Genomic DNA, 25,179 nt, shown 5'->3' with positions numbered 1-25,179 from the left:
TGTGGCCAGTGTCTTTGAACAGGATAATTAATCAAAGACTGCAGGAATACAGCTGCATTTAAAGACTGTATACCTCTACAGCTCATGCTGTGTAAATGACCACATTCCTTATAGCCAGTATATGAAGAACAGTAACATACCCAGCATAAAAAAAGGAAACGATTACTTTTTTTTAAAAAGGGTCTGTTAAATGTGCACATGTACAGTGTTCTGGTGTTTCTGAGACAGCTCACTGTGAGATACTGCTCCTAGCATTGTGCGCCTTATGGTATGAAGCAAGCAGTGACATACAGTCCTCAACTACATTTGAAATGAGATGTACAGTATGAGAAAAATTATGGTTTTGAAACGCTGCAGCATGTAAATACAATGAACATTGAAATTGAGCATAATAGGTCCCCTTTAAAGTGATATTACATGTTCGGGCGTGCTTTACTGCTGTCAGATGCTTAACTCATTTAGTCATTGTTGGTATGTTATATATTCTGATCAATCTTACCTTGATGATTAATATTTATCCAATTTACAATCTGTTGAATTCTTTTCAAAATAAGAGTATACACTAAACCTGCACATGTGCACACAAATGTGAAGAATATCAGTGTCCTGTACTGCATTCAGCTGCTAATGTATTATGTTTACTGTTCTACATTCTTTCTGAGGGATAAAAAAATAGTAAGAGTAAAAGTGTAAAAGGTAAGTGTAAAAGAATTATCAGATTTCACTCATGCACAACAGAAAAGCATTGGCCAAATATCAGAAGATTTCACAAACACAAATATTGAACAGTACTGTAATGGCTGATACTAAACAGTACTATAATAGCAGATACTGAACAGTACTGTAATAGCAGACACATAACAGTACTGTAATGGCTGATACTAAATAGCACTATAATAGCAGATACTGAACAGTACTGTAATGGCTGATACATAACAGTACATTTACATTTACATTTATGGCATTTAGCAGACGCTCTTATCCGGAGCGACTTACAAAAGTGCTTTGTCATTTACTCATAGAATACATCCAAGTACAGTACAGTAGGTTAGAATTAAACATATAATGTAATGCAGAAATATTTAGATTAAGTAATAAAAAACGATCGCTTGAACATTTTTATGAGTCAGCATTCTTACTGATGAGTACAATTTGCTGTGGTCTCAGGGAGGGAGGGGTCTCGCTGCTCTCCTGTCAATCACAGCAACACTGGCCAATCCCAGCTCAAGCCTCAGAAAGGGGCAGACAGATCGATCCTCTGAGTGTGTTACTCTGCCCTTTGACACAGCATGAGCCACAGCTTGAAAGGATGTGGTGATTGTCTGCATGAGGAAGCATGCGACAACCTTTGCCCTCCCTGGCTGGCAGCTGTCATGTGACAAGGAATAATTACCTGATGGGTGGGAATTGTCTATGACTAAACTACGGAGAACAAAAAACTGTGTTACCAACAACTCTTATTATTTATTACAATCATTATTATTCTGAGTTTGATGGAGAGAAGAGTCAGTACACTTCCTCCTTTGCTATAACTCATATTCCTGAATTCCAGGAGACATCTGGGAATTGCTGGCTTTGTTATAGAAAGTGTAAAGGAGGAAAAGGTGTCTTGTATGGAGCCTGAGTGTTAAAGTTGGAGATTAGTAATCAAACAGAACTGTTGTCAGTAAAGGAACTCTGGTGAGGGAGATGAGTTAGGTGCCCTGTACACAGGGTGCCCGTGGGTCCTTAAAAAGTCTTAATTTGTCTGAAATTACATTTTACAAATTTGAGGCATTAATAAGTCTTCAGTTGTCTTAAATGTGAAATTGCATCGTCTTACATTTTATGCTTCAGACATGTTTTTGCTGTAGGCCCATTCGAATGTCGCAAATGAAATTCCTGACTAACACAGGTAGTCTCAGTCACCCAATCACCGCTTGTAAATCTGAAAAGTGCCTAGTGAAGATGACAAGCTCCATTTTGATATAACTGGTTAAAAGTGTGTAACTTTATGTAACTTTGTTTTCATGTGACGTCTGGGGGGATTGTGAATTCTCACTGTTGTAATGCACCCTCAGAAGACAGCTAGGAAACAGTCATCAATACACCATCAGAGGAGAAATTAACTCAATCAACTGAGGTAGCTAAGGCATTTTAAAACAGTTTATTACCATGAACTGTTCATATTTCTACCTTGGAAACCTAACATGTTTGTTAGACATTTGGATATATTGTTTTTCCGTTATTGGAATAGTAAATATAAAAACGTTTTTTCTGTCTCAACCGACTCACGAGGAAATAAAAGTGAGGCAGCAGGACGTAGTTGAGAAGCGAGGCTGCAATGATCGTGGGCTAAAATACTGCTGGTGTCCATTCCTCTGTCCTGCTGTCCTCAGAGAGTGGAGAGATGTAATGGAAATGAGGACCCAGTAGTCAGAACTGAAGCCTCTACGTTCCTGCACAGTTAGATGTTCCTCATCCAAGCCTTACCAGGCTTCTGCAACACCATTACATGGCTCCAGAGCCCGGGCACTTCAGTGGAAGCCAGATTCAAAGAATCAGAATGAATTAGGATTAAAAGATTCAAAGAATTAGAATGAATTAGGATTTAAAGATTCAAGGAATTAGAATGAATTACGATTAAAAGATTCAAGGAATTAGAATGGCTGGAATGAAACATTTATAGGAGAGCTCAAGTTGTAGGGAACTGACAAGAATTAAACAACAGTGCGATTTTTAAAACTTCCATTCCAGAATGAAATATCTGTGTTTTCGCCTGTAATCCTGCCCACCACCTAATTCAACACCCCGGGTTGCTAGATATGAAACAAATTGGCCAACAAACAGTGTGCTGCAGGCATGGAAATGAGCCAACAAACCAGATCAACAAACTTACTGTAAAAGGGCAAAAATTGTAGAAAGTATTTCCAATTGACAATTATATTTAAAAAAAAAAAAAAATCAACAAGCTGATATATAACTTACAAACAATAAATACACTGCATACATAAAGCAACATTATCTGACAATCTTACAGTGTAAGACTTCACACTACATTGCTACAAGTTTAATATTGCTGTCATCTGTGTAGGTTCAGTGTCCTCAACCTGGCAACCCGCATGAGCATCAGGTCTGAGGAGGATGGGATGATGCAGACAATGATGAGGTAGTGAGGTAGAGACAAGCATTTTTACATAAATACACAAAGACAATATATTGAATGGGATTTTTAAGGTAATTAGTTTTATTAGAAAGTATTAACATACAGGTTCAGTCATCTTCAACAAATCCCGTTCCTGATGGTTCAGTAACCTCATTGGACAGCTGTTAAAATAAAAACAATCATGAATCAGTTGGGCAGAGTATCTAAATATCAGTCAAGAAAAATGCCTGAGAACTCCAAGGTGGACAGTGGCCAATCCCTTCACGATGAGACGAGTCGTCCCTCACGTGGGTGTGTTTGTGTATACTAAAAAATAAATCTTGCTTAGAATGGCCCGGGTTACACATCTTTTCAAATGCAACCTGACACAATGCAGCAGGCCACAACACATGATCTGACAGGCACAGACACTCTGAGGACAGATCCTGGCCACACTGAGATCTCAGCCACATGCTAAAGTGGACCACACTGCTATTAGATCTCAGGTAGGTGTGGACATGAATCAGCATGGGAATTAGAGACATTATTCATATGCCGCCACCACTTTAGTTTCCTAGTGTAAATACCCAAGCACGAATCTGCCTGTTGCAAATGCTACTTGGAAAAGCAGAAAGACCACATGAGCAAGAGAGCTCATGTTGCACTCAACACCATAGCCAACGTCCGACCAGAGTCCACATATACGGAGGCCAGCCTGGGACTCAGGAGCATGTCCTGAGATGAACTGAACACCAGTCTGGCAGTTCTGACTACTGGTGCACTGTAATCCATGTAAATAAGTACTAGCCACACACCCCAGCTTCTGATAATGTTGATAAACTAAATAAATAAATAAACAGAAATGCAGGTCGAGACATTCAAAAATACCCCCCAAAAAAACCCAACTCACCAGCCCAAAGTCACCCACATACGCGTATTTCTCTTGACTGTATTGTTGTCTGTTTCTCATGAAAGTCAGTACAATCCAGTCACACACCACGTTTACCTTTGGAGAACCACAAATGTCAGAGTTACATGCATTTTCTTTGTGTCGTCTTGGTGTATCGCCTTGTCTCATTGTGCTAACCCAAGATCAGTTTCTTAACCCATAGAGCTATACATTTGCATATTTTATTGCACAGTATCTGGTCCTGGAATAGCACTGACAGCTCTGTGGGAGAAAAGTGCTACAGTGCAGTCACTTCTGTTCTCCCCTCTCTACTTCCTCACTTGGGATCAGTCGTATAATTTCAGGATCCAGAAGGCTCTACATACCAGCCCCAGCAGTGCCAAGCCAGCTCCAATGTTGAGAAGAGTTGGTACTATGTTGAATTTCCCTGCCTGTGATGGGAGACATGAATCCACTTTTATAAGCACAGAGAGTATGGAATGTCATTAACGGGTGGTGCGGTGTTATTGGTTACATGTTTAGAATGTCATTAAATGGTGGTGCATTGATGTTCATTAAGTGAATGTCGTTAAAGGATGCTGCATTGTTATTGGTTAAGTGTCTGATAAGCGATTTAGTAATCCCAGCAGAAAGATTCACCTTTCCGAAAACCATGATCTCAAAGCGGATGCCGTAACCTTTGACTAAATTTCTGCTCTCTTTGCCTCCATTTTTGTAATATTTTGCAAACCTGTAGGTAATTCACAAACAATGGTTTAGATCATTTTTTATCAAAATAATGTTTGTGCTGTAAATTCATCATTTCTATAACACACATAAGCCTCACAACACTTATTTTCATGACCAGCAAAGGGCACAACCTGATGTTGTATCCCGGGGCGACGTTGTTGTCTGGGTCCTTGTTGTCGAGGCGACGGAAGGTGTAGGTGGGCATGCACCAGCTCTCAGGCATATCCAGATCACAGTCCCAGAGGATCTGCACCCCCATCACCCCACCCTGTGTGACACAGAGACTCACAGCTGACCTGAGGTCAGGTTCTTCCTCCCGCTCCACCACCTTTATTAAATGCTGATTAGACATTCAGCATTGCCGCCTGTATCTAATAGAAAGGCCCGTTAACGTAAACAAAAGCAAAATAGGAAGCCACACAGAACGCCGGACACCAGCATAACACTGAACATGCTGCCACAGAACCATCACTGAACATGTCTGGCTGGGACAGATACACACGCATCTTTGTGGCGTTATATTTAGTAAAGCATGTTAAGATTCAGTTTGCTCTCCTACATGGACTGCCATGGTCTGGAAGTCCTCTCCCGCCTCAGAGGCAATGTCCCCGAGTCTGAAGATGGGGCAGTCAGGATCCGTCGTGCGGTTGAACACACACTGCGACAGGTAGGAGCTGTTCACATGGGGCAGGATGTTCCGTCTGCAGGATAGACAGACACACCAGGAAACTGAAATGTGCTGAGAGGTTTCCTGTGTAAGATCCCAGGGCACTGTAAATGGCTCACTTGTTGAAGTTGAATTTGGGGTAGCGGATGCTATTCTTTATCAGGACTGTGAAATTCATGGCTTCTGCCAGCAATGGAGGACTGAGGAAACAAACAAATCCGAGCGTGAGCATCTGAGTAAAGAGTTTTACAGTAACCACTCTGGATTGTACCAGTACTGTGTGTGTGTGTATGTAACAATGTGCTGAAGCAGGAGGCATTTACTCAGGTGGATCGTTCCCTTTCTCCAAAGGGCACCAGGCGAGCACCTCACACGTCTTCTCTGTCACCGAAAACTGGATACACCTGCCTGTCTGCACACCTGGACAAAGGGTCACAAGAATTTCTGAAAGAGAACAACAGCACCTGGGCCCAACAGCCAGCACAATTTCTAATTTCTAAGGCCCCTGCGAGGGTGAATGGTCTGAGCCAGAATGTACCATTTTGGCGACTGTCATGGAACCCCCTCTTGCAGTCTCGGCCGCTGGTGCACGTGGAGCCAGGCCCAGGGTTCTGTGGGGCGGGGGGCACCAACATCAAGGGTACCATCATATAAGACCACAAACAACCATTTACACTGTCAAAGTGACACACAGTCACACCGCACATCCCAGCTCTACCAAACACACGCATATGGCATGAACTGCTGGAGATCATGTGGTGATTGGCATCGTGAGCAGAATTCTGTTTGGTATTTCTGGGGCAATTTAATTCATGCAGTTAAAAATAAGCTTAAGAAAAATAAGAAAACATTTCCAGAACATTCAAAAAATATTTTTTTCCTTGAATTTCACATTGACGCTATCATGTTGATTTCTGGTCCATTTCTTTCAAAGCTGACTGAGAAGTTTGACCCGAGCCACAGTATGACATGTTTACACAAACACACAGCCCTGTATCCACACTCACCTCAGCACACCGTGTCTGTGTTTGGTTTGGTGTGATGTTCAGGTTGGTCAGCACAAAGAAGGAGTTTTCCTCCTGTCATGAGTGCGCGCACACACACACACACACACACACACACACACACACACACACACAGTTACACTCTGGCATTGACCATCAGACAGCCAAAACCAAGTCCAGTTGTGACTTTCTGATATGCATCTGATGCATGTCATCTCAACACCAACAACAAACCAGAAATTCATCTAAATGCTCAAATCCAAGCTCCCCATTATGAAAACAGAAATCTAGTTTTTGTAAACAGTTACTACACCGCCCGACTCTCGCATGATGATTCGTGTGATTTCGAATCAAATAAACAGCACAGTAACAGCTGCAGACGATGCAGAGGAAACATGCTTTATTTCTGCTCTTACCAGTAACAACTAAACATGACAATGATGAAACAATGCACACCTTCAAGAACGCCACACACAGTAGCTCATGACACAGGCAAATATACACAAACACACACACACTGCATGTTTAACTGATCATTGCTCAATATTTCTTTATTTATAGCAACAGGCTTTCATATGAGGAACTCAATCTCCTCCACACGAACGTATGAGTCAACAGTCACAGTCCAGCAAAAGTAAGATTAAGCCACAAAGCCTTTGAGAGCAGTTCGTACCCGATGCATTAAATTAACTAAACTGCCGTGCACATCAGTGCTAAAAGAGTCTGCAGTGAGGGTTAGTAGAGCAGGGCAGCTGGGCAGTGCATGTACAGGAGACCACGTGGAGGCTCAAAACACCCTAAACCACCCATGAAAGGACCACAGCCCAGGCCTGGCCACATTCAGCAGAGCAGAGCCGAGTCTTGTGTAGGATGCAGAACTACTGGGACTGCGTCGGCATGCGTGACGTTCTCTTACTGCTGAGCACGGCCGGCGTGAGGGCCACCACAGCCCCTGTCCCACGGTCACCTGCTGTGCGCGAGGGTGTGATGAGGGGCGGTAGAGGAAGGCCCCAGGGGGCAGAGCACTCTAGCCTGTACCTTCGCCTCCTCACGGCGGGAGGCTACCTGAGGGGGGATGACGTAGTCAGCCACGTCCCAGATGCGCAGGCCCAGGTCAGAGGTGTTGGTCAAGGCGATGCCCTTCACCTTGGTGGTCACTGAGCTGATGACTGTGTCTGTGTCCTGGTAGCCCTTCTTCAGAACACAGACATACCTGCGCAGGTGGGGACCAAAACAGTTACATTTACGACATTTAGCAGATGCTCTTATCCAGAGCAACTTACAAAAGTGTTTTATCATTTACTCACAGAATACAACCTAGCCAGCAGAGTAGGTTAGAGTCCAAGATACCAATGAACTAAAATACTGTAGAAATACAAAGATCAATGCTGATGACTAGAAATACAAATACATAAGGTCTATCTTAGACAACGATTAGTGCAATAAACAATAAATGCTAGAGTTTGTTAAACAATACCCTACAATAAGTACTAATTGAGTTAGGCAATATAGGAGCAGGGTCAGTGGTCGTTTAAATATTCCATCAATAGATAGGTCCTCAGTCTGCATTTGAAGACTGCAAGGGACTCTGCTGTCCGGACAGCAAGCGGGAGTTCATTCCACCATCTGGGAGCAGGACAGAGAATAGTCTCGATGCTTGTCTTTCATGAGACTTGAAGCATGGTGTTTCAACCTGAGCCGTACTTGAGGTTCAAAGTACTCGAGTAATGTGTGAACTTCGAAAGATGGAAGACCAGTCATGCTGCTGCATTCTGGGCAAGCTGTAGAGTGCTGATGGCTCTTAGAGGAAGACCAGCAAGTAGCAAGTTGCAGTAGTCTAACTTTGAGATCACAAGAGACTGCACAAGCACCTGGGTAGCTTCCTGTGAGAGAAAGGGTCGAATCCTTCGTATGTTACAAAGGAGGATTCTGCAAGACCGGGTTAGATTAGAAACATGAGTTGAGAACAACTGGATATCCAAAGTTATGCCCAGGCTACGGGCAGCTTCGGATGGTGATACCAGGGAGTTCTCAAAGGAATCTGTGAGGTCGTGATGAGGGCTGGGAGTTCCTGGGATGAACAGAAGCTCGGTTTTACTGGGGTTGAGCTTCAAGTGGTGAAATGCACACCAGCTGATGAAGCTGCTGAACTCAGGCACCTCACACACCCTCCTCCGAGCTCCATCCGTATCAGCATTTTTCTATTAAACTTTTAAGAAAACAGAAACTTGAAGCCTGAAACAGACCTCCGGGGTGAATTGTTAACATTAAAATATGGGGGTCAAACGTCTATTAAATCTTTATTAATTCACCGAGTACTGTGAACAATGTTTGTCTACAATGACACATTATTAATCTAAAATCAGTCAATATTAAAAGCTGAAGTGTTCTGATTAGATTGATTTTTGACTCCCGAACACATTTAAAGCTATATACGCTCATACGCGTGACTTTTGCTTTTATTAACCTGCGTTTTATTGAGAAAACTACTTTAACCTAAACGGAAGGTTTTCGGTCTCTGCATAAGCAAACGTTTAACCCAAACTATTAAAGAGACACCCAGCACAAATAAAGCTTGGTAGGCTACATCGAAGAAGGCGGATGCAATGTAATTTCGAGATGTCTTCTGAGAAACGTTAACAAAACCAACTCACCCTATTATGTATGCCAACACCACAGCCTGACAGAATCGGTTGAGAGTCCCCACCGACTTACTCCGAATCACAAGTACTTTCGACGTTGAATAGTCAAAGAAACACTGGGTCATAGAAACGCAGCAACGTCCGCCGCAACACATCGTCTCTCCGGGGGTCCGGCGATCAGCTCCGCCAAGGCACCGTTACCGTCCTATTGTGACGTAAGCGTCGTGGCCCCGGAACCTCGCGCGGGTCACATTGTTAGTCAGCCATTAACAGACCGCCGTTTGGCCGCAGTGGAAACTTATGCTTTGTCTCATAAATACCGCAGGAGAGAAGCATCCCGCTCGCACTCTGACGAGCTCGGTGACGGGTTGCACGTAACAGTGATGTCAAAGCGTTTTTCCTAATTGTTTGATTTACTTAAAATATATTTATATATATATATATATATATATATATTTTCGAATCGTCTCCAAAACAAACAAACAAAAAAAAAAAACCCACACACCTTGATAGGAAGACCTGAAAGGTCATGAACCGCTACCACTCCGACGCGCATGCGCAAGAGATGTGTTAGTCTAGCTCGCAAGACAGCGTAAGAGTATGCTGAAGAGGGTGGGCGCCACAACACGAGTCTCAGCATTCACTGACTGGTTCATTATGTTACTTCAGGCTTTGTTTGCATTTCTAGACTTGCTATAATGTTTTTACATTTACAACATTTGACAGACACCCTTGTCCATGGAGACTTTCAGAAGTGCTTTGTAGTCTATGAAATAGAAATACTCGTGTGACAAAAGATTATTTTTAAGTATATGGTCAGGCTAAAGTGTAAAGAAGGCACGAAAAGCGAGTCAGTGAAGAGCGGAGTCTTCAGTTTTCGTTTGAGGACAGGGAGTCGAAGGTCGTTCCACCGTTCTTGTTCAAAATTCCTTACATCAGTTTATATCTCTGGCTGTTTGGATTTTAATACTGTGTGTGGTTTTGTGTCATACCTCAGCATACGCCTAGTTTGCAAAAAGCCGCAGACTGTTGACTGAATAATGTGCATGTTTCCTGTAAGGCAGCATACTTCTATTTTACGAGGAAGAAAAGTACGCACGATAATAAAACTCCTCTCCACGCTCGCGTTGTTCAGCACAAGCCCGAATGTTGGACCTGAAACTAATATGAGAAACCGCCTGCAGCTCTATGGGTGCAAAACTATAGATGAAACCCGTACGCAGAGTAGAACTTGACCTCGCTATAACCACGAGGGATGGTGGGAAACATGCTCGAGAAGTAGTTAAAAACGGGAAAACGTGATTGATAATGCACGCCCTTCCAGTCGTTTCACTTTCAACTTTTCCACGTTTCTGTTTTGCCTTTCCAGTCTCAGTTCCCACACATCCCCGGTTGCTTTTATACGTGCAATTATGTTTAACACATTACACGTCCAACCTAACCGTAGCGACGTCCGAGTGATGGAGCACGTGACACACTCCAGAATGCGTGCAAATCACAGTATCTGCGACACATCGGCTCCGAAATGCCCCCAGTTCGTACGGCACTTCGGGAAATAACACGAAACGTTCGCTTGGGCCGCATGCTTTGCTGTCCAGAAGGAAAAGGGCGCTAGCGAAGCGCATGCGACAAGCGCGAGACAGCAGGAAAATAGTCCAAAGGGTGCTGACATTCCTCACCGCCCGGCGCTTTGCCAAGGGGAGTTACACAACCGTCTGGAACAATGTGCGGGATCGGCCTAGTTTCGGCGCGGGAGATCAGAAACACACCAATTCAAGAAAAAAAACCGATTAGACAATCGAGTGGCTCAAATAAACACCGGACCACTGTCGATCTTACACGGTTTCTTTATTACCGTGTGCAAGTTAATGGACAAGCTCTAAAGAGCATCAACTTTATAATGAAACTAAACTAGTTTTACGCTGTAATTCCCTTAGAAAAAAACACAGGATAATGAAAAAAACAATTTGGAGGCAAATATGGTTTTTTTTTTTATCTCGAGACAACGGGACTGGAATGAAAATGTGTCTATCAGCTAACCCCTCACTGATCGCTATCATTAAATGACTGGGATTAACGCATTCGCTGTTTTCCACACAGAGTTGAGCAACAAGCTGTCTACCAACCAAAAAAACAAAAACAGCCAACGTTCACTACTATCATTTCAGAGGAACAATCTGAGGACCTTGGGCTTGAAGATCTCCAGCTGGCTGGCGTCCACATGCTGCCCAATGTCCGCGATCTCGAGGATGCCCTGGTGCGCCTCGTCGAACAGCTCGGCGCCGATCGCGGCCCGTACACGCTCCTTCCACGCGCGCAGTTTGGGCCGCCCCTCGAACACGTCCAGGCCCGCACCTACCGGCTAGCGTACAGCGACAGCAGTTCAGCGCCAGCTTCAACGAGCGTAGCGCACTTCAGAAGGCTGAATGCAGATCAGTTAGTGCACTTTTATTCCACTGACTATAATCATGTGGATGTGGGGAACTGTTCCAAGATCAATACGTTTTTCATACGCCATACTGAGTTCATTACACAGGAATACATTGATGAATGTCAGACTTATTAGATTGGACAGTGGAAAAACCAGATTCATGCATTTATAAGTTACAGTGTTCAAGTACCTGCATAACCTCCACGATGGCGACCAAGTCAGCCAGGGAGATCTTGTTTCCAGCGATGAACGGCCTGTCTTGAAGGAACTTCTCCTCGAGGAGCTTCAAGGAGCCATCCAGGTCCTCTAGGGCAGCGTCCATCTTCTCTTTAGGAACTTCAATCTTCATAATCTTTGGGATCATGAACTTAAAAGTAGAAAGCTGCGTCAGATATGCATATTCTATATAGAAAATATATAGAATATATAGAAAAATATATAGAATATATAGAAAATAAACACAAGTACACACCAAATATGCATATATATATATATAGGCCATTCATCTGTACTAAAGGTAATTCATCTTTACTGATGTAATTGTTAACGTAGTTGTCTGCAGTAGCAGCAGCTTCAGGTGGTTTTGCTGATGCTACCTCAACAGGCTCTTTGCTGCCATGAGTGCTCCTGGCTTGTGTCTAGTACTTGCTCTGGCTGAAGCTCTGTGGTTATGGTGTCTCACATATTCTCTATTATTTAACATTAATGTTACTTGTACTAGACTAGAAGAGAGAACAGGATCTGGTGAGTGTCACGTAGTGCCCCCTGGGTAATGTAGTTTTGTATAGAGCCATTATGAATCCCCCAGAACCTGATATGGACAAGGCAGAAAACAATACAGGGAGCTTGTGACAAGTGCCAGTACACAGGAAAAAGTCACGTCAACGGGTGAAATGTAGATGTGTCGCTAATGCGCACCGGTCAGTATCGGACCACCTCGGGCACTGATGATCACTTGCGAACACAATTAATTTCTTGTTTTTTTCAATTTTGAAATACAGACCTTGACCAAAACAAAACCTATGTACAGAACTGGGCCAAATGCTTCTCACTTCCCCAGTGGTGAGACGGCCCCCTCACGTCATCGTGTGCGCACAGTGATCCCTCACCTTCAACCAGAAAACTTTGGACCCGTAGGTGCGCATGACATTGTGCTGCCAGGACAGGTACTCGTTCACACGGGCCCTCTTCTGCAGCTCCGCCGGGTACCAGTGGTCTGGGGTGTGGTACTTCTCCGCTAGGTACATCATAATGGCAATGCTGTTGGAGAGAGACGCCTCTTAACCCCGTGACACCTTTCACACCCTCTTCCCATGTTCTAGAACAGAATTCTGTGATTAAAGCATTTTGTTACAGTGTTCTACAACAGAATTCCAAGCATCAGCTTGAACCCAACTGTGTGTTGTAATAAGTATTGCATGTTACACCTCCCAGATGTGCAGTGAAAATACACACTCAGTTGCTTTTGCAGTCCTTGAGCTGGAATGAAAGCTGTAAGGTGTAACTCGCTGTTGGCTAGAATTCCTGTCACAAGGGTAATAACTGGCCTGAGGACAGAAACATTTTCCCCAACTAATGGACCACAAACCTTCCCAATTCAAGTCACTATAGAATACTTAAATTGAGACCGGCTATCATTATATATCAATCAACTTCTAAATTATACCTATTAATATACACTTACAATAATGTGACCCATATAGCTAGATGAACTTCTTCTGTAAAATGACTTCTGTAAAATCTCATGCAATTGCATTATATATATGACATGATCTAGTTACAATGAAATAATGGTCAACTGAGATGTAGGCCAAGTCACACCTTTCAGCCAGGCAAAAATCACCATCTCGGATTGCGGGTACTTTTCTCAACACGTTGATTTGACCGAAATCTTTGCCATACTGCTCACCTGCCAATGAAATACACAAACATTTTTTTTTTGCAGAATTAATGTAAAAAGAGGAAAAAACAAAGACCTGTCCCGACCCCATTACCCCTGTTGTCTGCCCTGTGTAAACCACAAACACGCAAACGATTTAGTAACGAATTACCTTTTCACTAGACGTACGTTGTTTAACCGTGACTTTGTATTGATTGCTTTCATTTTTCCGCAACACGAGCGGCCTGTGAGCAGTAACTCCTTTAAGGTACCTTTATATCGTTGTACTCGATAGCTCAAATTTTAATTTTGTCATCATATGAAGTCTTACTGATATAGACAGATATAGAAACATGACTTATGCTTATTATGCTGCAAAGCAAACTTGGTGCCGGCGTCCCCCACATGATGTCAAACTCGAGTAATTCAGGTTAGTTCACCAAGTGAACTAAACCGCAGACTCTGCGGAGCAGCGCAAACACGTTTCCTTACACGTCGCTATTCGGTCACTGACTTGGAGGACGAAGTTCTTCCACAGCCTACCTTTCAGCAAGGAGATCTTCTTGAAATCAAACGGGATGTTGTTTTTCCGAGCGAAGATGTACACCGAGCGACAAGGCTGCGAGAACAAATCCAAGTACATTTCCAAACCCATGTTTGTCTGCTTTATCCCACAGCTCTGGCCGCGAACTACCACGGCGCGCACCCGCAGGCCTGAACGCGCAGCGGCGTGGGGAGGGGGATGTTATCAGACGGGGTGTAACGTCGGCTGTTTAGCATTGACGAGACAAAAAAAACCCGCTCGCTTTGCACACGGACATATCTGTAACACTTGGAAAACACGGTGTTCCTTCCCTTTAATTTAATCTCAGTCGTGCGAAACTTACTGTTGACTTTGGCAGCGACTTTTGTCATTCAGATGGATGAACAGCGCGCCGTACTATAAACTTTTAGATGAAGATACGCATCCTGGTTGATGTGTAACTAACATCAACTATTACAAAGTCGAATGATTTTTGTTTGCGATGTAGTCTGAGTGGGGTTGTGTCTACTTTGATTAGGTTATTATTAGGTTTAGTCTGTGATCCGGGAGCTAGTAAGGCCTGTCAAAGATACAGGGACACAGTCCTTTCTAGTACAAGGGTGCTTTGGGTGCCAGATTTTCCTTAAAGGAGAAAAACGATGCATTACCACCAGTCTAAACAACATATTTTATTTCAGTACTGTCACACTGACATAACAACAGTCTCATTAAAAATCAGCCTGTACTCCAGGATTCTCAGTACAACCTACAGCATGTATTTCATAATTCACGTTACTGAAACCTTCAGATAGCAACCACAACCACATCTGAAAGGTAATTAACTCAGAATTCAGTCTGGTTTCTGTGTTATGTGGTCACAAAGAAAGTTCTGCATTTCTCTGACCTCGCTCCGAGAGACAGGTGCAGGAGCTCGGCACAGGGCCCTGAGGGAGTGGGCGGTCCTACAGGGCCCTGAGGGAGTGGGCGGTCCTACAGGGCCCTGCGGGGGTGGGCGGTCCTACAGGGCCCTGCGGGGGTGGGCGGTCCTACAGGGCCCTGCAGGGGTGGGCGGTCCTACAGGAAGCTCATGACTGTGCCCTTCTTCCCCACCTGCCATGGTTCCAGTGGGTAGAACCTTATCACGATACTGTGCGTGCACACACACACACACACACACACACACAAGAGAGAACACACATGCATATACACACATGCACATGTGCATACAGCACTATTATAGCAATGCATACATCTATATAAAAAAAACTAAACAGAAGCAGGCTGTGTGATCAGAAGCAGGCTGTGTGATGGGTTGGTATGTTAGGAACTGCATCAGAATTGTTTGCACCCAGTTTATCCAACAGAACGTTTTTGGAAATTTGATGTCTTCTTAGCTCTTCTTATATAGTCTTATGTGTGGGGTACTTCAGAGTTCCATTGCTGGTTCCACTTTATTTTTAATATTTAATTAAATCTAAAATAATATTTATTTTAAATTTAGCATTATTAAATAATTTCTTTTTTTCTCCATTTTTGAAACACAGCTGTATCTCTCATTAAGCAGAATGACTTTGCTAGAGCAGCCAGTGAAGTGTATTGATGCTATTAAAGACTGGATGAATTGTTATTTTCTTAAGTTAAGTGAAGATGAGAGAGAGATTTTGGTTGTTGGTCTTTACAGCTTTCCTGGTGGCTCCTGATTTGCTCACAGCAAGAGGAACTTCCCCAGGAATCCTGGTGCTGTTTTTGATTCTCAATTACAATTTTCAGTACATATTAGGAAGCTTATTCAGTCTTGCTTTTTCCTAAGAAAAAAAAACCAGATTCTATCTTTCAGGATTTAGACAGAGTTATTCATGCATTTGTCTCATATTGTCTGGGCTACTGCAGAACCTTAGTCACAGAGCTATGGCAAGACTCCCGCTGGTTCAAAATGCAGCTGCAGGACTTTTCATGCAAACTAGGGATCATATCAATCCAGCGCTGGCTTCCCGTCACTGGTTGCCAGGGAAATTTGGGATTGTTTTTAAAGTGTTAGTTCTTAGTTCTTATATGGCTTTACATGGTGATGCGCCTAAATACATTAGGGAATTGCACCGGATCGTAGGGATCTTCTAGTAAAAGGGGACTGTTCTGAAAGGCTGACTGCGCGAGTACTGTGCACCAGCATAAATTATAGAACACTCTTTCTCTCAATATCAGGCTTTCTGATTGTATATTTTCTTGTGTCTTAAAACATATTTCTATTCTCAGGTGTTTATGGAATTGTGATTACTGGTGATGTGCTTATTGTATATTTAGGTTTAAGTGTTTTGTACATTTTAACCTTTTGTTGTAATTATTGTTTTTCTGAAGTATTTTGCAACTTTCCTTTCATAAAGTGCTATTATAATAAAGTATGCTTACTTACTATACAAAAGGTGTATTATAATAATTAATGATTTAAATAATCAAATTACTTCCAGTTCATGCTGTCCAAAGGTTCTTCGTGCCATTGCTGGAACAGCCCTCCACATTTAACCTACTTTTTAGCTCACAGCAGATGTTACTTCATAAGCCAAACAAGCGTGTTACACAAATGTAGTGGTTTTTCTACGTGAATGTGCAGTGCAGGAGTCTGATTTCGGAATCCCTGGCCTATGGTTCCCAACTGACCGGTCTTCGCCAATGCCCAGCTCATGCGTGAGGAACTGGAAGATCTTGGCGCTGTGCTCCTTGTTTTTCTCCGCGGTGTCGGTCACCGCTACGGCGGACACCGACACCAACATGCACGGGGCGCTCGACCCGGCGACGAGCATCGGTAGGTCGGGCTTCACCACGAGACTCATCCTCTGAAAGAGAAGAGTTCAGCAGAACGCTGGACACCGTGGTACACAGCCAACTGATCAGCTCTGCACATTGTGGAACTGAACGAAATATTTTTAAAGGTACCGTTTCATAATCACTACTGTCTTGCGAGACTATCAGGTGAAGATGTGAAATGTCGGCTTGACTTTCTACCCTCGCACCAATGTCAACACTGAGCAACACTCACGTCCTCCGGCTTCCCAAGAGTTGCGGCTGTCGTGGAGCATAGCTTCTTCAGAAAGTCCTCTGAGAACTTACTTGCGGGCAAATTGGTCTCTAAATCAATGAAAGGCATGTTTCTTTAATTAGATACGATAAAGCACTTTCCAAATCTGTACCGGACAACGGAAAAACTTCACCAAGGCTATCCCGGAAGTCGTCCTGTGTACCCTTTATCCCCATTGGTCGAAAGACGGACGCCTTCTCATTGTCATCTATGATTGGCCTCTCTACTTAATGGCAGTAAAAGTCTGCTCGAAGTCGCCTGACGCCGTGTTAATCCTTATTATTTAATGTTTATACATTAATAGCGTCTTTATTAAGATGACTTTAACCTCACGCTGCTGGACACTTGTACCAACCACTCCCATGTTTCGATATTTCCTAATATGATGAGTGAACAATATAAGACAAGATATTTGTCCCATTTATGATGAATAAAGTTAGTTTTTTGCCCAGGTAACTTCATAAAATGCTTGTAGCTGAGCTTTCTGGAGTTGCTGTGTAAGGCCAGACTTCAGAACGAAGAGATTAAAGGCATCTCGCATTTTTGTGTTTTTAGATAAAATAGAATAATAGATAAATAATAATATATAATAACAATGTAACTAATGCATAATTTACAAAGTCTGGTAAAGCTGAAATCTGCTCAACATCCCACAAAACCCCAAGTCTCATTGTGCCTGACACAGAAATTAAACTCGAGCTGGTGAATAATTCACAATTTAAACAGGAAAATGTTCAACGGCAGATATACAGACACAGGCATTCCACATCACAAAGTCGGATGACTGCTGGTGAGTCTGTCGTGGACCTCTTTTACCAGATGACCTTTTTTGTGGTCATCTTCACGGTCACCTTCGCTGGGCCAAGCATCAGGTTCTCCATGTTCGTCCGGGGTCTCATCCCATGTGCTATTATTACTAACAGCTTCTTCATCACCACCACCATCATCATCATCAGTGGCAGTAGTATTCGGCTAGGCAGCTTCCAAATATTAATTTCTCTTTTCTTAGTATTAACCACTGCCAGTGTTTGCAGTTCATTATCCATATATTTAATCCTTTACTTCACAGCAGATCTAGTAGTATTTGTAGCGAGTTTTTCTGTCCTGACTTTCACCTCACATTCTTCCTCTGCTTCCCTGCGTATGGATGATGGCGTAACTGACATGCCTCCATATTCCTTGTCTTCCTACATCGTTTGGAATCTTACATTTTGGAATTTTAAGTTTGTCATTTTACATGTAGTAGTTCATTTATGAGCTATTTAAAAGGGGAATTAAGATGATTTCTGGAATTCTGGATTTTACAATTAAGGGAATATCCAATAACAGGGTACTTTTAATTCAACAGGGTTCACTGAAAGGCAACAAATCAAACTACAGGAAAATGTATATTAATTCATTTTCCTGTAGTTTATAAATAAATATTCATTAATAAAATTAAATAGCATCTTTATTTTTATTTTTTTTTACACATCTCACCTCACACACCCAAAAGTAAATATTCCCATTATCAAGACAAACTATAATTCCAGTAAGTGGTGAAAGTATTTTCGGAAGTTTGACATTTCTGTTCAATATGCTGCTTTGATTTTTTAAAGCATTTAGCCAGAGTGACTTACATATTTAGCAGTGGACCGTGTGTGTGTTTGTGCGCTAACTGAATTAAACACATGACCCTGGGGTTGCCAGCACCGCGCTGCTCCACCAGGTGAGCTCCAGCAGCTGGTGATTTTCTCCATCACACCAGAGATGAAACACCTGGAATAATAAAAAAACAAAACAGGTTTTCTGAGGCTGCAGAGTACTGCTGAGTTATGTGAGAAACGTGAGACAGACTGAGGCGGTGATGGTACGTGTACTGCTGAGTTATGTGAGAAACGTGAGACAGACTGAGGCGGTGATGGTACGTGTACTGCTGAGTTATGTGAGAAACGTGAGACAGACTGAGGCGGTGATGGTAGGCTCTGTGATGTCAGGCTTTGCATACTGAAATGCTCACCGTGCGAGAACTTGCACTGTTTCAGCACTTCGCTGAAGCCCTCACACAAGCTGAGGTCAGTCTGAGTGGTAGCACAGTCCAAGAACTGCCTCACCTCCAGCAGACACGGGCCAGCCTGGGGCGGGGTGCTGGGGGGTGGATCCTGAGACTGGGGGAGGAACCAAATAATACAAATGAGACATGCAGTACGAATAATTAAAGAAGTCTCCAGTGATTCTACATTTAGAGTTAATGGACGGGGTGTTTCAGCTAAGAAAAGACTTAAGAAAAGTTTCATGCAGGGAGGGCTCAAGTCCTGTCGCCAAGGACAGGGATTGCCATAGTAACTGAGGGTCCACCTCCTCCTCTCTGTGTACTCATTCGCATACAGTCACTGATGCCCCACCTCCTCTTGGCTATATAATCACACTCATTAAAACAGGGCTGGGCCGCTCCTCTCCCACGATCCCAGGTTCCGCCTGCTTCCCTTCAAACGGCCCAGTACTCACCTGATACGTGGGGGCTGGTTTGGCTGCTTCTGAGCTGCCGCCACCGCTGAAGGCTCCGGTGAGGGCGCTGCCCATCACATGACCCACGGCAGAGCCGACCGCCACCCCGGCCGCGGTAGTCGCCATCTGGGCCATGAGGCCTGGCTGCTTGGGCTGCTGTGGAGCCAGGGCTGACGGGGGAGGAGCCACAGAGGCCGGCGCAAAGGAGTGGGCGGGGGCACTGGCAAACAATCAATCAATCAATCAACCAACCAACCAACCAATACGAGTCTCAGACACACACAGGTAAAGTCAAGTCATACTAGTAATTATAATTTGCGTTTAGTGTCTCTGGAGATTCATGGGCTAAAACGTAGCATTTTACACCAAGGTTGAGAGAAGGACCACGATATAGTTAACCAGTGTTTTAACAAAAGTTGTTAGATAACCAGCTAGACAGCCCAGATTTTCCAGAGAGCGCCTGAAGGACGTAGGAGGACCAAACACAATAACATCTAGTTCCAGTGAGGTAGCGGTAGCTAGTTCGTCATCAGTCCCATCATTTTCAATACCGAATATACTTAATGATTTGCTGTTAATACTCTTACGTTAAGGCTCGACAGTGCTTGTGACTTTTTTAAAACTTCTCCAAGCTTCAGTGGGAACGGGGATTTAAACATTCCAGTCACACAATAAGACACCAACGTAGGCTAACGTTAGCTATCCGGCTAACTGTTTACTAAAAGTCAGCAGCTGAAGCCTTTGATGGATTAACGAGTTTCGCTAGTGCGGCAGACCGTTTACCGACCTTGTGTCCCCGGTACAAGCCTAACGCCAGATCGCTACTTTACCTTGCTGAGGCAGACGGACGACTGCGACTTCCTCTCGCCATTCTCAACGTTTAGTAAGAGATGTAGGAATAACTCGAGCAGACGGAGTGACCGTCCTTACAAGTAGGAACCGCGAACGACCTTGCGTGGACCGTGTGCAGGGCGCATGCGCGTTTCGCAGCATGGTTCATTTGAAATGTTAAATGAACAACTCGCACCTTGAGGACCCTGTGATACCGAAGGACTGGCGAGATCTTTCCTTGAGCTTTACTAATTTTAGAGGATTGTGTAGTAAATTTAGACCTAATTACACAAACAGGACATGATAAAGCAAAAATAACGAAGGAATTAAAACAAAAACCGTGAATGTATTGGACCATTTAGTGAGAATGAATAAGCTCGACATTATAACAGTACGTTTATTTTAGAGTGCACGTTTACTGTTAAAAACGCTAATTTCTGATTTAAATGTATATGCAATATCACGTGTATCGTCTACACACCGTTTGTTAAACGTGTTTAAAGTGTAGAAGTATAAATCATTTTAAAATGATCTTAAAATTGGAAGTTCAGCATGAAGCCAACTGCCTAACCAAATGAATGTACCTACTGATTACGTAATGGTTCTCTGGCGCCCTCCGGTGTTCAACAACTAGCAATTAAGAACGGATAAATGCCTTTAAATAGATAAATACCCAATAGAAACGCAGCTATTTTTCTTACGTTACCTCGCAAGGTTTCTGGGAACCATATACACAACGGGATTAAACGTCACCTTTAGTAACACGTATTTTCATGTTGTCGGCCAGAGGTGGCTTGAGTTACATGTTGAGTTACATGGTAACGTGAGGCTGCTGTTCCGAGGCCTGCCTGAAGAGGGCAGCATACCGGGCCCCCCGAACACCCTCTCGCCCCACCGCCGCGCCAAATCACCCCAGACTCGCTGCTAATAGCTGAACTTTTCGTTTTTATTTTTATTCCTGTGTTAATACAATAAATATACAAAACTCAAACTACTCAACATGCGACTGCAGGGGAGACAAGAGTGCATTTGTACAGTACAGTGAAATTCAGGACAACAGGCAACCACTCGTAAGTTTTACAAAATATACAAATATCCTTCGGGTTCGCTCGCGCTAAGCTGGGACACCTCGCTCGTGCAGGTCGACTCTCCGGTTCCTCCTCAGTGTTCCAACTACGTCACTAGTGTCAGCGAGTCAACAACGCGCGCGCACACTCACACGTCATATCTATGGACAATCCAATTATCGGAGTTGATTTTCTTTTTCTTCCTACTTTTATGAAAGCATTTCAAAACATTTTACATACATACATTTATATTTATATATATATATATATATATATATATATATATATATATATATATATATATATATATATATATTTTTATATATATATATATATATATATATATTTTTATATCTATATATATATATTTATATCTATATCTATCTATCTATATATATATATATATATATATATATATATATATCTATATCTATCTATATATATATATATATATATATATGGAACATTCAGGTGGCATTTGTTGAAATTTATTTATAAAAGGAAGAACAGCTTGCTGTAACTTTCTCTCAGACACATCTATATCTCTCCAACACACACACACACATCCATACACACACACACACACATCCATACACACACACACACACACACACATCCATACACACACACAAACACACAGATCAAAAGAGGAGGACAGTTCAAGACATTGTTGGTCTGAGAAACCTGGAGCACACACTAGTGAATTTAGATTTCAAAATTAAGCGATGAACTGAAGACGTCACAGGAGTCTGAGTCCTCAATTAGCCATGCAGTTCACCTTAGGTTAAGACTCAATACTGAAAACAGGTGACTTTAGCCATCCTTCCCACCCCACACACACACACACGCACGCAGGTACGCGCACACACACACACGCACACGCCAAACAGTTAAAGGACTGAGACATTTAAAGCAGTCTTGATAGTTACATCCCATAATTGTGAGACCTGACTGTTTCTAGGTGACAGTCACCAAGGCTACAAGGTTCACCATTCCATTAATTTAAAAAGAAAACAAAAACCAAAACAAAGATGATGTAAAACCGCAAGGGGTATCTGAATCCACCTTTAAGAGCTAAAGCGTGAGCAGCGATCACATCAGGCCAGCATGGCTTCACAAGAACAACAGACACCGCTCAACTCATTATTCCACCAATCAGAAACAGGAGTGGTATACCCCAGTGATGTTAAATAGATAAACACGCTTAAAATTTAACACCCTTTCTCTCCCTCAACACACATATGCATACACACACCCACATACGCACCACAATGTGTGCTAGCGTGTTGGTAAACCAATTTCTCTGGATACATGTTCTGGAACGTGCCATAATAGAATGGGAGGGGGGTTGTGTTTGGGTAGACGGATGAGGAGCAGGGTTTCTAACTGCAGCTTCTCTCCCAGTGCCCCGTGTCCTGCCAATCGTCCTGCAGCCCAGAGCCCCGGTGACCTTAGCAAGCTTCTCATGCGAGATTTCACAAACAGCAGAGTCCTGAGAGTCACATGTCTGGAGGGAGGAGAAAACGCCCCCCCCCCCCCCCTCCAAAACACCACCAAAAAAAATAAAATAAAATAAACACAAACAAAACAAAAACGAAACCCAAACCACAGCATCAGTAGAAAAGGCTGGAGACACTCAGGAACTTTCGCATGTTTGAAATCAGTTGAAATCAGCCAATACTCTTACAGGTAAGCAGGGAAGACTGTGTATGTACAGGCGTCGGGGAGGGGCGGGGCTTCCTGTAGGCCTGTGACAGGACTGACGCGGTCCTTCACAAAAAGCAGAAAAGAGGGGGACAGACGGATCAGGAGACGCCGAGCGACCAATGACCCGCTGAACCACCTGTCGGGACACGGTGGTGGACATTCCTCTGAGCCAATCAGAGCGCTGCAGGAACAACAGTGCTAGTGAGTGACGGATCGGGAGTGGGAGTGAGTGCATCTGTCAGCGAGGTTGGTGTGGAACTTGCTTTTGACCTGGGGTCTGTACACAGCAGGAGGTGACCGCGCCTGGCAACAAATTTCTCTCTTTTTAAATCTTTCTTTTTTTTAAGGCGTCACAGACGTCCCATCCCGCTGCATTACCGACTCTGGTGTTCACACACACAAAAACACTGCTTATGCACGCACACACCCCGCACGCACACACCGAGAGTAATGTGTCAGGTGAGCACACCTGCCGAATGACAGGAGGAGAGGGGCGGAGTCTCAGTCAACCACTGAAGTGCATTAAGTCAATGAAGAGGGTGGGGCTTAGAATCCTCCACATCACAGACAGGCAAGGCTGACGGATATCTGAGAGGTCATGTGACTACAATTAGAATGAAAAGGAGGGGAAGTAGGAGGAGCATGGGAGGGCAGGCTCTTCTCTCTCTGGGCCAATCAGAGCTGGTCTTTGAAGGCTCCCCGGGCGGCGTTGGAGGCGGCGTTGGCTGCTGCCGTCTGTACAGTCTTGTTGGACATGACGCCAGTGGCAAACTCCTGCTGGGCCTTCTCAAAGCTGGCGCCAGTGGTCCGATACAGCCCGTGCACCTGCGCGCACACACACACACACACACACACGAGCTAATGAAGCTGTCCGCAGCGTGTGGCCAGCGTGTGTGTGTGTGTGTGTGTGTGTGTGTGTGTGTGTGTGTGTGGGTGTGTGTGTGTGTGTGTGTGGCTGTACCTTTTTGAACATGATGAGAGAGATGACCGCTAAGGCAGTGAAGAGAGCAGCAATCAGGATCATTATAATCCCCACAGGAATACTCTTATTGAGGGCCGTGAGCGCCGAGATCCAGCCGCTACACACACACACACACACACACACACACACACACACACACACACACACACACACACACACACGTGTTACGAATATAGTTTCCCTAAGCATCACTGTTTAATGTGTGTGTGTGTGTGTGTGTGTGTGTGTGTGTGTGTGTGTGCGCGTTTATTCTTTTACTACCTGGTGCCCCACCCTGTGATACCAATGGCCTGCATAACATGGACTCCGAACTGACAGATGTACACAAAAAAGAACACAAAGAACCGGAAAGAGCTGTCACTCCTACAGGGGAGAGAGAGAGAAATCATAATATTGATATTAATTCCAGCCTCCTGGTATGGGTACACTCAGCCAGCAGGGAACCGTCACAACCCTTTATGCCAAAGATAACATTTTAAGTCATTTTACAGTCAACAGCTAAACAAATACAAATCTAAGTTATCGTGTCTGTCGCTAATGCGTCGGTCGCTAATAGCTGCTTGGCTGCGTGTGAGCCGTCATGATGTGAAATGTTGTAGTGATGTGTGTAATCCTGCTTATGACACCCGAGCCCGCCGAAGTGTGTGTGTGTGTGTACCTGAAGGCTCCGTACAGAGGTCTGTACCAGCAGACGAAGGAGCAGGGTGTGAAGAGCATGAACCAGAGCATGGCCAGGCCGAAGTCCACGCCCCGCATCGAGTCCACACAGAACCATGCCAGACAGCCCAGGATGTTGAGCAGGAGTGTCCCCGTGTGGACTGGGAAGGAGGCACATGCCCACACACAGACACACACACACCACAGATAGGAGGAGCCAATAAGCATTCTACAAGTCAATATCAGTCTGTATTATGCAAATGAGTTCAGGCTAATTGGTCATCACTAATTGGAGCACAAAGCTTCTTAAGCGGGGCGTCCTGCGTTCTATCGTGGAAGTGGCAGCTATCCCCGTTCTGACTGGACCCACAGCCAAGTAAGTCACTGCCTGACTCAGAGTCCTTGTTTTGTTCTTTACTAGCTCTATAAATTACATTTGAAATGTCTCACACACACACACACACAC

The 25,179-nt window shown here is 43.8% G+C and overlaps 5 protein-coding genes across 10 annotated transcripts in view; all 5 read right to left on the bottom strand.

The window, feature by feature from the left end:
- Positions 1-2,131: 2,131 nt before the first annotated feature.
- On the bottom strand, positions 2,132-9,518 carry LOC113590048 (P2X purinoceptor 4a). Of its 5 annotated transcripts, none has more exons than XM_027030005.3 (13): positions 9,089-9,513; positions 7,500-7,647; positions 6,438-6,509; positions 5,969-6,041; positions 5,754-5,850; positions 5,550-5,630; positions 5,323-5,464; positions 4,895-5,031; positions 4,674-4,764; positions 4,400-4,465; positions 4,035-4,130; positions 3,249-3,306; positions 2,132-2,514 (listed from the first exon to the last, which is right to left on the bottom strand). In XM_027030005.3, exons 1-12 carry the CDS (start codon positions 9,229-9,231, stop codon positions 3,253-3,255), a joined length of 1,200 nt encoding a protein of 399 aa, XP_026885806.3. In that variant the 5' UTR covers positions 9,232-9,513; the 3' UTR covers positions 2,132-2,514; positions 3,249-3,252. The 5 variants fall into 5 exon arrangements, with proteins under 5 accessions (XP_026885806.3, XP_081560300.1, XP_026885805.3 ...); XM_027030004.3 differs by lacking the exon at positions 2,132-2,514 and adding an exon at positions 2,521-3,114 and having other exon boundaries at positions 9,089-9,512; XM_081704174.1 differs by lacking the exon at positions 4,035-4,130 and having other exon boundaries at positions 9,089-9,518.
- Positions 9,519-10,907: 1,389 nt separating this feature from the next.
- gstt1b (glutathione S-transferase theta 1b) lies at positions 10,908-14,139 on the bottom strand. The gene is made up of 5 exons (XM_027030009.3): positions 13,930-14,139; positions 13,329-13,416; positions 12,617-12,767; positions 11,698-11,874; positions 10,908-11,438 (listed from the first exon to the last, which is right to left on the bottom strand). Exons 1-5 carry the CDS (start codon positions 14,039-14,041, stop codon positions 11,241-11,243), a joined length of 726 nt encoding a protein of 241 aa, XP_026885810.2. The 5' UTR covers positions 14,042-14,139; the 3' UTR covers positions 10,908-11,240.
- A 444-nt stretch (positions 14,140-14,583) lies between these two features.
- On the bottom strand, positions 14,584-17,152 carry ddt (D-dopachrome tautomerase). The gene is made up of 3 exons (XM_027029985.3): positions 16,944-17,152; positions 16,565-16,740; positions 14,584-15,056 (listed from the first exon to the last, which is right to left on the bottom strand). Exons 1-3 carry the CDS (start codon positions 17,049-17,051, stop codon positions 14,984-14,986), a joined length of 357 nt encoding a protein of 118 aa, XP_026885786.1. The 5' UTR covers positions 17,052-17,152; the 3' UTR covers positions 14,584-14,983.
- A 1,262-nt stretch (positions 17,153-18,414) lies between these two features.
- Positions 18,415-20,460, bottom strand: chchd10 (coiled-coil-helix-coiled-coil-helix domain containing 10). Its single transcript, XM_027030000.3, has 4 exons — positions 20,300-20,460; positions 19,470-19,689; positions 18,982-19,129; positions 18,415-18,740 (listed from the first exon to the last, which is right to left on the bottom strand). The coding sequence occupies exons 1-4, from the start codon at positions 20,338-20,340 to the stop codon at positions 18,721-18,723; spliced, it is 429 nt and encodes a 142-aa protein (XP_026885801.1). The 5' UTR covers positions 20,341-20,460; the 3' UTR covers positions 18,415-18,720.
- Positions 20,461-21,839: 1,379 nt separating this feature from the next.
- Positions 21,840-25,179, bottom strand: part of scamp1 (secretory carrier membrane protein 1) — a 17,170-nt gene continuing 13,830 nt past the window's right edge. For both annotated transcript variants that reach the window (XM_027029995.3, XM_027029996.3), the window contains 4 exons: positions 24,715-24,874; positions 24,318-24,419; positions 24,036-24,153; positions 21,840-23,899 (listed from right to left, as the gene is read on the bottom strand). In XM_027029995.3, the coding sequence (XP_026885796.1) occupies positions 23,750-23,899; positions 24,036-24,153; positions 24,318-24,419; positions 24,715-24,874 (530 nt within the window). In that variant the 3' untranslated portion in view covers positions 21,840-23,749. The remainder of the gene's footprint in view (positions 23,900-24,035; positions 24,154-24,317; positions 24,420-24,714; positions 24,875-25,179) is intronic.

This window comes from Electrophorus electricus, chromosome 21 (assembly GCF_041902795.1).
Source record: "Electrophorus electricus isolate QZ-2024a chromosome 21, ASM4190279v1, whole genome shotgun sequence".
NCBI lineage: Eukaryota > Metazoa > Chordata > Actinopteri > Gymnotiformes > Gymnotidae > Electrophorus > Electrophorus electricus.
This window is presented reverse-complemented; position numbering and strand designations above follow the sequence as displayed.